Below are 12386 nucleotides of genomic sequence, written 5' to 3' on the forward strand. Positions count from 1 at the left end.
GAAAGCATTGATTTAATTCTTGCAAATTAAATGTTGAACAGCCAGAGAGTAGAAAAATAACAATGAAACAGAGTAACAAACATTTAACAGAGTTAACACTTAACACTGAGTCAACATTCAACAGTTTCTTGATTCCTACTTGGAAGGCCTATGATGGGAAATAACTTTACATACCCTTCAACATCAGCAATGAAACTTCATCCTTATATGAAGCAGGGAGATTATGGCCAGCAGTTCAAAACCAAGAACTAACTTAAAAGCCAAAATGCCAGCTACTTTCAAGGAGTGTGCCAGCTTGAAAATGCAGAGAAGGCACATACTGCTGCCACCCTGACCTCCCCTATCAGTGCAAAAATCAAATTACAAGATCACCAACTGTTTTGAATGATACCAGCTTTGGGGATCCAGCAAAGAGCATCCTGAAACATTTACTGTGTGCTCCTACTTACGCAGGAAACAGCCAAAATAAAATCTTAAGCACAACTTCAAGAAACCACTTGGTTTTAAAGCCAGAAAGCACGTTGGTTACCATCTCCTCCAGTCACAGGACATGTGCACTTCCCCAGGGAGTGCTGAGCTGGCCAGAACACCAGCAGATGAAGCAACCTGCAGGCACTGCCAGTCTATGCTGGGTACAAACAAGTCTCTGTAGATTAAAAGCTTTATATGCAATTATGCATCTCCTGGGTCATGCAGCCCTGCACTAGCAATTGTCAAACAGAATGCCGGTTATTAATAGAGCAACACAGCTAGACAGTGAAATTCTAGCAGCAATATGCATCTAAAAATCACCTTTTTAGCTTGATGGATTCCCTGGATGTTTTTGACTCCTTGAGGAGCTGGTGAATGGATCTGTGCCTGCTGCTGCTGTTGGTGCTGCTGCATTCCCTTTGTCAATGTGACCTTCCGCACTGGCTGCTGTTTCGGCTCCGGGGGTTGCTGAGGCCGCTGGGGTTGGCCCTCTGGGTGCAAAAAGCCAGCATCCTCTCCCCCCTGCTGAAATCAACAACACAACAGCGGCTCAGTGGCCAGGCACTGCACACCTGTGCCCTGAGCAGACTCCTGCCACATTCCAGCTCGTTCAGAGAGTGTCCAGGGCTCTGCCTGCTAAAGCAAACTGGTGGCTGCGGCAGGCACGTGCAAAGGCTCAGCCTGGAAATTTCAGCCTAAAGTAAATCTGTGCTATCTGAAGAACACTTCAATTTGTTCAGGCTTTATTATAATTACAATGTCTTTTCATATACAAAGCAACAAGATGTTCTCCTTCTCTTTTCAAATAATTCTTCCTTCCAAGTTACATGTGAACTATGGTATGTGTTATATATTTTTTTCTAATTATAATGAGAGACATACACATTGCAGAAGGAGGAGCAAAGAACTGTGGAGGCTGGAAGAATTAGGAAAATGCTCTGCTCATCTTTAAACCTCCAACCTCCATTTAATTAAAAACTGGTATTTATTTTGAAGTGCATACTCATTCTGCTAACTTCTATACCAGCAGCTTTTTAAACAGTCTCTTTCCTCGGACACTGTCTGTACTTGGAACAGTTCCTCAAGGTGATTTTTTGTTTGCCTTACAAAGCTCTTATTATATAGATTTGTAATCATGAACACAGTGAAACACCATCTCTGTGTCTCTCTCATCCAAGATACCTCTTGCCATAATATCTCTTGGTGCAATCAGGCACAGTAAAAACACGACCTTAAAGAACTGAAATTATTCCCTTCCACTGCCTCTACCCAACAATTCATTTTTTTCCTAGAAACAGGTGATTCTTGAATTTGTGTCTGCCTGTCCAGATTAGAACAATCACTGAAAATTCCATGGAGCATGAACCAGCAAAGACTGACAAAAGGTACTTCTGCATCCATGATGTGCATTGTATTATTGCATGGTTTCAACAGCAGCACCTATACCTTGACAGGACTTCAACCTTAGACCTCAAACACTAGTGAACATTTCATCTGCAGAGGGAAGGCTTTGACTAACTCCCTAAAAAACTTCTGGAAACCTCACAGAAGCCCTCAAATAGAATGTGTGTCTAAGGGAAAAAAGTAAAATATTATGAAAGCACCTTTATTTTTACAGGGTTTTCTTTTCCCGTTCCCTTAAATATTCAAAGCCAAAATTCCTTTTGCATCTGTAACACACCACAAACCAGAGGGTTTCATACTAACTGGCACATTTTTTGTGGATAAGGAGAGAAAACACAGGGGTGCAGAAGGAACAGACTTATGGTCTAGTAGCAAGATAATTTTAATTAAGAATACAAATTAGTACCTCTCTCAATTGAAGAAAAGCAAAGGAAATACCTAGTTAGGACGGGTTACTAAGCCTCAGCTAAGAAACAGTCTGTGGTATGTAGGCTTGCAAGGTCAGTAGTTCAGAATTTACACCTCTAAATCAAGGTCTCTGCACTACAAGGTATATGCAGGCTACAACTTCTCAAGAAATCAAGTACTTAAAATCCCAGACAAACGAGCTTCAAACCTCCTTGCACTACAACTCAAAAGCACAATCTGTCACAGGAAAAAAAAAATCCTAATGCTCATCATGGCATTTGTCCACAGTGTACAAAACAAGAAAGCAACAGAAATGTGCATCTGTCTTTTCCACCTCTAATCACAAACAGGTTGTTTTCACTGCTGAACTGAATGGCACCAAGTTTTCATGGAAAGTTTTGTATTTAAACCTTTGAGAGCAGCAATTAGTGAGAAATTACAAAGCTTTCCTTTTGGTTTCTCTTCAATTAGTATTAAAAAATACAAAAGCAAAAGCACTCCTGAAAAACCCAAGCATATGCACAAAACCTTACCAGCATTAAATCCTTGTTTTAATATTAGTTCTTGTATCAACATCACCATAAGCTCTATGCCTTGATCAGATAATTTCTTTTATTCAACCCTACAGCAGCTGAAAGATGATGAAACTAAAAGGAGCAAAAAAATTCTAGGAGGAATTTAAATGCAATAACTGGAAGTTAAAATCTAATCTCTGCTAAATGCCTGCTGTGAGAATCACAAATATTTGCAACCATTTCTTTCCGCACCAAAAAACAATCCCAGCACATCGGAAGAGCATCTGAGAGCAAAGCCCTCAGGTATAAAACACATCCAACATGCTCATTACTGAAACTTCAAAAGCAAACAATGATTTCACATAAAAGTCTAGGATGGCCAACAACCACCCAGGATTTAACTACCAAGCTCAATTATCACCAAATAAAGCTGTATAAACTGAACAGAGTCAAAGGCATTAGGCACACCACATTGGTTTGCACTGATGAAAAATCTGATGGGGTTTGTTCCCTGCTGGGGTCTCAAATGCCACCACTGTTTTTTGCTGCTACCAAGATGCTTCTGCAAGTCTGAAAAGGTGGAAAGCTCTAGACTTTTAAAATTAAATAATCCATTTCAGAAATAAGAAAATACTAGAGAAAGGGAATGGAACAAGTTTTGCTTGTTCCTGCAAAAAGAAGGAAAGGCAACTGGATCAACCAAACTCTTTTACATTACTGCTCTGAACATTTACTGGTTTTGAGACAACTCAAGGAGGGGAAGCAGAGACAAAAGTGCAGCACTGCTTCTCCAGAGAGGTCCATGAGTCAGACATGGTGCCCCAGGCCCAACAGAGCTGAGCAAGTCACCAAGACATTAGTTCCTCCTGTTCCAGGCAGTCTCCCTTCAACTGAAGAGAAAAACCTGGTGGCTTTCTTAAGAATTTTAAAAACCAAATGTGACTGTTAAGTAACATATGACAACAAGCAAAACAACCCAGAACAAGTATTTCAGCAGTAAATTCCTTTTTCACTGGTTAAAGACACGACAGTGCAAGGACAAACACTGTCCAAGCCAAAATGAACAACCTGTGTAGTACCATGTAGTGGTGAATTACTCTCACCACCACCATCATTCTTTAAACTTCTGTGCAAAACAAGTGACTTTTCCAGGTACAACAATGAAGAACCAAGTCAAGCAAAACACCTAAAAAGAGCTTTTTAACTTCTGGCCTTAAAGCTACAAAACCTCAGAACGTTATGGACAGGCCACATGTTCACAGGAGTACACTGACATTTTGGAGTTGTACAGATGACTGTACATATGCTGACTCCTGATGTTCCTTCCTGAGCTGCACAACGAGCTGGCACCAACACACACAGCAAATTACAGGCAAGCAGGTACGTCCACTAAAGCTGTACTGGTAGCTACCCCAAATAACATCTATATCACAGAAACTAAATTGCTAACATCTCTTCTATTGAAAATGTCTCAGGTCTAGCTCATCTTAAATCAATTTTTGCTTTACCTACAGACAATTTCTGTATTGTTATTTTTCATCACCTTACATCGCTGCCTTCCCCAGATTTAAATATGTGGCAAGAGAGGGAGGTATTAAAGTTCTCGTGTCAAAATAGATTCTCTTTCCTAGAGAATTTCACAATGTACAGAGCTACACTAAATTTTTCAGAGATGCATCTATTCATCATCATGGCCTGTCTCACACAATTTGATGTACTAAATGCTGAGCCCAGGCAGAAAGCCTTAGCTGACCATAGAGACCTGGGACTGATTGATACAATCAATCCAATTTGACTGACTGATATAATACAATCTGATTTTATACTTCAAATTTCCTCTAAAGTCCTGAGTAGAAAATAAATTTTCATTCTTTGCCTGAAAATCAGTGAAGGAAGAATGTTTTCCTCTTATTGTCTACTCCTTAATTTCTAGATTATAAACCATCCAGAGTTTTGAGCTCCAAATTTCCAAGTTTCACAAAGGATCTGCCTTCCCAAGATCTGGCTAGGAAAGGGTTCTCTTAAAATAAAAAGAAATATTTCTATTACTCAATTAAAGCTGGAGTAATGAAAATGCTTTTTTTTAAGTTGCAGGAGTTCTGTTCAGGGGAAAGTATAAAAAGTATCTTTCAAATTTCAAGTACTGAAAGATTGTGAGCAGTGCCAAAACAAGATAATTTCAAATACTGTGTGTATGTAAACAAAGGTCAAAAGATTGAGGTAAAAGGATTTGATTTACATGGTGAATGTTTTTCAAACCTCTGCTCTGGAAGAATCTGCAGTTTGCTAGATTAACAAAAAGAACTGATGCCATTCAATGGCCATGACTTTTAGAACCAATTCACTGATACCTATCAAGGCTGTTTTTCATCAGCCTCTCACTATACAAATCTATATATAGTCAGTGCTGTGTTTTGAGCAACTTAGAAAGAATTCTGTCAAACATGAGATCACAAATTCTAAAAGCAGAATTCTATGAAGGACTGCTTGAATTTAGCAAGCTGGAGCCTCTGTCATAATCATTATGACAGTTTTATGATGAAGATGAAGTTTATTAGCCACCAACATTAGCAGGACAAATTTATTTATAACAAATGCTTTAAAATGTACTGATAAAAATGCCTATTGATACTGTCAGAGCTGCCTGCAATTTGACAGATCAAATCTTATTTTCATTCTTAAACCCCATGAAGGAATGGTATCACCAACTTGCATTCTGTAGTGAGCAAATTGATTAATCCCCCTCTATAGAAATCTCAACTCTTGATTACACCTATCAGACGTTAAGCAGCATTATTCTAGAGTGACAACACTTGACAAATTCCCAAACCATTTTTCTCGGCCTTTGTGGCCCTGCTAGCTTGTATTAACCCTGATGAAAAATTAATTTTCCTTATCTTCTGCTAAACCCCAAAATCCAAATCCGCCAAACTGGCAACTCTTTCTGTAAAGGTATTATGAAAACCTCTAAAAGATTAATTGCATGTCTTCAGGTGACATTAAATTAATTTCTGTACTCGTGACAGACATTTGATACTCCGTACTGAGAGGACAGATAACATTGTCAGGATACACAGAAGGACAGTGGTGCAGTGTCCCAGGGCAGCCTCTTATGAATTCTCCTTTCGATAAGGCCATACTTCACTGTCATGGGCACTGTTAGTGATCTTGCAGCCCACAGACCTCACTGCACAGGTTTCTATTAACTACCACAATGCTGTGTCTATCCATGTAATCTTTGTAAAGCTAATTCAAAATCATCCAATAGCAAAGGGATGCGCATGCTGGATAAGGGAATAAATAAACTCTGGTTATTTGAGTAAAAATAACACAGAGAAGTAAAATGACAGCTTTTCTGAGATGCATTACATCTCAAATTCTCTGTAGCACGATGAAGACTTAAATCTTGTAGGGAAATCTCAGTCCAAAACAGTACTGTGATTGATTTCTTATAAGAAAGGAGAAACCCCTCATCTGTTACCAGTTTAAGTCAATATTTATAGAAATTAGTACCTTTAAAGTATCACAGAAGTTGAGGGAAGAAAACCTCTAAATTCATCTTTACTTGCAGGACAAGAGAAATGACTATTCCTGAGCTATAGAGATTTGCACAGGTAAACCTGTATTTTACTGATACTGCAACTGACTGTAGTAAAACAGACATCTACAAAGACAGCTGTGATTCCCACATAACAAGGAGAAAGAAATGTAAGGCAAAACCCACACAGAACAACAGTGACTTTCATCTAATATATACAAGTATTTTTTCACTGTAATTATCAGGAACATGTATTAGAAGCAAAGCCCTAATAATGAGCTATTTCTCTTTGACTGGTGCTCCAAATGCTTTACCACTTTGATACAGCTGGCTGACAGACTGGGGACCTGGGAATAGGAAGCCTAATCACTTGCCAAATATCCCACAACCGAGTGACATGACCAAGCACTGCTTCTGAACAGTTGACGATCTGTTTTCAATCTGTCAAATGCCAATGAGAAACACCTGGAGACCTTTTTTTTTTTTTCCCCAGGCATTCCAGGACCTTTAAAAGTTTTGTGGGTTTTTTTATTTTTTTTTTGTTTTTTTTAAAGAATAGCAGTAGTTAAGAAAACTGCTCTCCCACCAGGCTAAAAAATGCCACTCTATCAATAGACAACTCATCATTAACAACTGGCTTAAGACATATTAATGGGCTAGTTTTGACTCAAAGTACACACAGCAATAAGCTACATCAGACTACAAAAGTGATGAAAGAGCCAAATCATTCCCAGTTCACAACAGAGAAAAAGGACACTTCTGATGCTGGTCAGTGATTCAGTTATTTTTCCCAGCCTAAAATTTTTGTATAGGCCGAACTTGACCCAAGCAAGAGCACCCAGACTAAGCAATAAATAAATATAATGTAGAAATAGTTCCCTTCCTGTGATAAAAAGACACTGCTACACTGCTTCAGTGAGCCATGATGTGATGAGCATCTTCTATGCCTAATGGTGTATGAAAAACTAGAACAGGAAGAAGAAAACGCCTTGCAGAAAAAGCAGCTAATTCCCTTTAATCCCATCTAACACAATTCTTAACTGAAGTATCTCCTCATCCACCTGAAAGGTGAACTGAGGCATGGAGAAGGACTGGCCAAAGAGTCTCAGCCATATCCATGCTGCATGAAATTTCACTGGGAGTGACTACAGCACAACTTGAATCACATTGAATCAGTGTTGAATCACAACTACATGGTTTTTAAACCACCCACCCGCTCATTATGAAAAAAAAAAAAAACAAAAACTGTATGTCAAACTTAGAGCAAAATTAAGGTTCTGGAATGGACATGTTTAATATTCTCAGAAATACCTTCATTTTTATGCTGTCTGCAGATATATAACGTAGATAAACAACATTTTAAGCAAAATTTCCTGGGTCACTTTTCAGCTGCCAGTCTGAGGGGTTTTTGAACAGGGAACAGAGACTGGACCGTGCAGAGACAGACCAAGAGAAAAAGCTCCTGTTGGAAAGTATCAGGGATACAAAACTTGTGATGGCCCAAAGCTCCAAGAGGAGCACTTCCCAGCTGGACACCAGCTATGGCCCAGAAAGGCAGTACTGGGTAGCAGGAACCTGTACAACTAGAGCTTCCTTTCCTGTGCTGTGTCTGGCCTTTCTACTTTCTAGTTCATGTTCCTTGAAGCTCAAATGGGCAAGTCAAATTCCTCGTCTCCTTGCCTGAAGCTCCTGGTAAATCTTAATAAAGACAACCCTACTCCCTCCCGACTCAAGAGCTAAACCTCTTCAGTAAAGGCCTATTTCAAGTGGTCAAACTTCTCAACATAGGGATGTGACTTCCCAAAATATTAAACTCTACAACTCTGCAAGCTTGCCTCCCAAGTTAAGAGACTGCATTTTCATATGAAATCTGACTTTCTCTTTGCAAAGCACTTCAGTGGTGTCACAGCTATATTTATCAGGACACTGGGCTCCAAGATACTCTGTAATACCAAGATCCTACAGATAGGAATTCTGCACTGTAACATTTACCATGGCAGAGAAACTCTCCTTTGAGACTTAACAAGAGTGACAAGGAACACTCTGCTTTCTGGGTGTTCAGAAGCAAGCTGTACTCTTCTTCAACATGCAATTTAAAGGTCTCCTGAGGAAAAGAAGAAACCTACTCTGCAGTCTACAATAGGAAATACTTTACTGCACTTTAGATCCATGTTATCCAGAGCAAAGTCAGATTAAATTTAGGTAAATATCTCTTCCCCCTTTCACACATTTTATGAGAAGCCCATAAAACGTATTTTGTGTGTCTGGTTTGGCTGTTACCTTAATTCTCACTTTCTAAGTGTGCCCACACATGTCCCTTTATTTCCTTCTCCCAGTAATCATATATATCCTAAAGAGTACAGTACATCCCACGTCCAGTTTATGAAATAAGAGACTCTCTCTACAGGGACCATCTTCACTGGAGGCCTAGGAGGACACAGTTTATTACTCGTTTTCAAATGTTCCTGCCATAGGCAGGGGCACCTACCACTAGACCAGGCTGCTCAAAGCCCTGGTCCAATCTTGCCTTCAACACTTCTAGGATGGGGCATCCACAGCTTCTCTGGGGACCCTGTTCCAGTTCCTCACCATGCTCACAGGAAAAAATTTCTTCCTAATATCCAATATAAATCAACCATTCTTCAGTGTGAAGTCATTCCCCTTGTCCTTATCACTCCATGCCCTTGTAACTGTCCCTCTTCAGCTCTCTTGAAAGCCCCTTTAGGAAGGTTCTGTAAAGTCTCTTCTCCAGGCAGAATAGCCCCAACCTTCTCAGCCTGTCTTCAGAGGGGAGGTGCTCCAGTCCCCTTACCAACTTTGTGGCTTCCTCTGGACACATTTCAACAGTTTCACACAATCAAGATATTAATGTCCACTTGTGAAATATTTCCAGAGTGAAATCTTGCAGGTTATGGCAGGCAGAGTCCTTCAGCAGCACTGACATTAATGCTGCTTCAGAGGTCTTGCTCACTTTGCCAGGGTACCTGGGCACTCAGATTGGCTCCTGCAGCCCACTCCTAGGTGGGCACTATCCATGACTCCTTCAAACTGTGGGATACAAATAAACACCAAATCATTCTCCCATTTCATAAAAAGTTATAAGACTGTACAGGGCAGGAGTTCCTTTGTCAAGGGCTGGGGAAAGGGCTTCATGAACTTCCCACACAATTGCCACAATTCTTAGTGTTTGCAATTCCTGACACATTTAGATGAAAGGCGCTAAAGAGCTTTCAAGTCAAATATTTTTAATTAAATTTGAACACATACATACAAGTTGAAACAAGTACAAACATTAAGGAAAGTTGGTTCATAAGGTTACATTATCAAACAAGAATCATCTCAATCAGAATTATATTCATATTTAGGACTCCATATTCATCTCAGACTTCCCAGTTGCTTGAAATATGACTGAAGTTGTCTATCTTCCATGTCCATCTTGTTTTTTCATTCCAAGGACATTTTTTTGTGACAGGCTTTCCAAACAGAAGAACTTGACAGCTCTTTTTTCAAGCTTTTGATATGAAGCACTTCTGGTTTTCAGGAATTAGGATGACTTAGATTGCTTGTAATGCAATAGGAACACCAAGATTTTTATGTATTTTTATCTATATATGTATTTATGAAAAAACCCTCATTGTGCAGCCTTCCACAGAGACAAAGATTGGTGTGTTCTTGGTGCAGCATAAGAACCAGCATTTTCAGGCCTTTGGGACAGACACACAGCTCTCTGAGCATGGCAGGACATTTTCTGGCTAAGAGAGAAATCATCCAACAACAACATAAGATGACAATACTACAGAGATTTTAAGATATTGTAATTTACCACAGAACCTCCAACTAAACAGAAAACATGTTCAGCATGTATTTCACATGATCCTTAGATATCTAAGATTATAGCTGGTACAAACCTGTTCTTCAAGGACTAAAACAACTCTGAATATATTGACTTAAGGAATTAAATTACATTTGGTATTAGAACTCTTAACAGACAGATTGATGACAGAGAGCCCAAACAGCACCACAAACAGCCAAGGTGTTAAAAAACATGACTCATCAAGAGAGAATGAAAGATATTAGAGCTCAGAAATAGTTAAGGTGTCTTTAAAAGGAGAGAAATTCTTCCCCATCGTTCTTCAACTATAATACAAATAGTCAGAAATTCAAAATTATAGCAAGAATATGTGATTTGGCCACTAAGAAAATTTTCCTAAATATACACATTTGATACTGGAATAGATGACCTGGGAAATCTGCAATAATGAGATCTCAGAAAAAAGCTGGACACATCTGTCAGGAATACTTGTTCATGCCCTCCTTCAAGACAAGTTAGTTCAACAACCTTTTTACCCGTATTTTTTTAAATTTTATGATCACATTTTCAAGTGATTTATTAGGGTGTTTCTTTCCTACACTCTCACTGACTTTATACTTATAGGTAACTTTAGGATTGACTTCAGACTCCTCAGCAAGCCTGCCAGATGTTTTATTAGTAAAATTTACAAGTATAAATACTCAGTGAATACACTGAGCTCATTTATCTGAAAAGGACAGCTCTGAGGAAATGCCACAAAAACAAAGTACACTGGATTAATAAAAGATATCACCTCCTTGGAAAAAATAAAACCAAGAACAAAACAAAACAAAAAAAAAGCAACATCAAAAAAAAAATCCCAGCAAAACTCCCCAAAACCCACTCCCCTTTCCCCTGCAAAAACCCAATCCAAAACCAAACCAGCAACAAAAAAAATTCCGTGTGCTAAACACTGCCTAATTTTCCAGGAACATAACATTTAAAGGAGTAATTAAAATGGAAAACTATTCACTTTACTGCCATTCCTGCATAAATTGTATGTATATTAGAAAGGGATGGGTAAAGTATTGGGGGAGGTGAAGGGTGGGATTTATTTAAAAAATAAAAAAGCATCAACAGACAAAATCATTACTGACAGTAGCTAACGTGTCACCTTGATACACAGACTTAAGTCTGACATACTGGAAATGCTGAATCATTTTCTACTTTCATTTTCCTGAAGAACAAGAAGTCATCAATTAAGGCATCTTTATATCAGGAAAACTAAACAAGTTAAAATATTATTGGAATTTACACAGTAATTCTTAAAATTCCAAAAGCAAAACCTTCTCACAAAAGAGTATTGTGGAAACAGATAAAAGACCATTTTGCCTTCTAAGGACCCAAGGGATATTTCTACCTGCAGGTCAGAGATCTTCAGTACTGCTGTGCTCAGCCACACAAACAGACAAAAGCTCAGCCTGGGAAAGACACTGCCCTCAGGAAAAGAAGCCACTCTCTTCTGACAGTATCTGTACTCCACAGTTCTCACCAACACACTGCACTGCTTAAATGTTACACAGAAAACATCAGCAGCAACACCAAAGCACTGAGTCCTGGTTCTACAGATGGCCCTACTGAATTAATCACGGTCCTTGTTACCAGGTTCTGGTTTAGGCCAGCTTGGTCTGGAGAGAGGAGAGTTAGCACAGCTCTGGGCTGGAGCAGCCCCTTCAGCTGAGAGCTCCCCAGTGGAGCTGTGCAACAGCAGAGACGTGCCAGGCCTTCACTTCAACCCAGCAAGCTTCAGGAGGGAGCCTGCATTCTGTCTGATCATGAGCCATCCCACTTGCACAAATGTATTCAAAACATCTCTGCACAAAAGAGCCCAGGAAAGGAGAAGAGTACAAGGAATTAGAGAGCAAGGGCAGGGATGCTTAGCTGCAGGATAGAGCCAGTGCATGTAGGTAAGAGATAGCAGCAACACTTTGGCCAAAGGCAAGGAGTAAGGGGAAGCACTATTACATGCTAAGGAGAATGGCAAGAGAAAATGAGATTTGGCTTTTGCTTTATATTTAGTGCTCAGACAGAAGTAGTGAAAACAAACTAAGCATGTGGCAGGACTAAAGCAGTGGAAACTAAGTATGATCTCCAATCGTGGTAGTATCTGGAGCCCAAGCACCTTTTAATTCTTCTTTTAAATCCTGTCAAAAATGGACTAGAAATTGTCTGCCCTGATGCTCAATTTATAGTTTTTTTT

At 39.4% G+C, this 12386-nt stretch overlaps 1 protein-coding gene across 5 annotated transcripts in view; it reads right to left on the reverse strand.

Annotated features, from left to right (window-relative positions):
- The window catches only part of RBM33 (RNA binding motif protein 33), a 102573-nt gene that overhangs the window by 18840 nt on the left and 71347 nt on the right, over positions 1–12386 (reverse strand). For 2 of the 5 annotated variants that reach the window (XM_021526559.2, XM_021526557.2), the window contains exon 16: positions 793–996. The exons of 1 other annotated variant lie outside the window; for it this stretch is intronic. In XM_021526559.2, the coding sequence (XP_021382234.1) occupies positions 793–996 (204 nt within the window). Of the gene's footprint in view, positions 1–792; positions 997–9564; positions 10089–12386 lie in introns of those variants that run through there. 2 more of the 5 variants (XM_021526558.2, XM_021526562.3) reach the window with 2 other exon arrangements.

This window comes from Lonchura striata, chromosome 1 (genome assembly GCF_046129695.1).
Source record: "Lonchura striata isolate bLonStr1 chromosome 1, bLonStr1.mat, whole genome shotgun sequence".
Classification (NCBI taxonomy): Eukaryota; Metazoa; Chordata; class Aves; order Passeriformes; family Estrildidae; genus Lonchura; species Lonchura striata.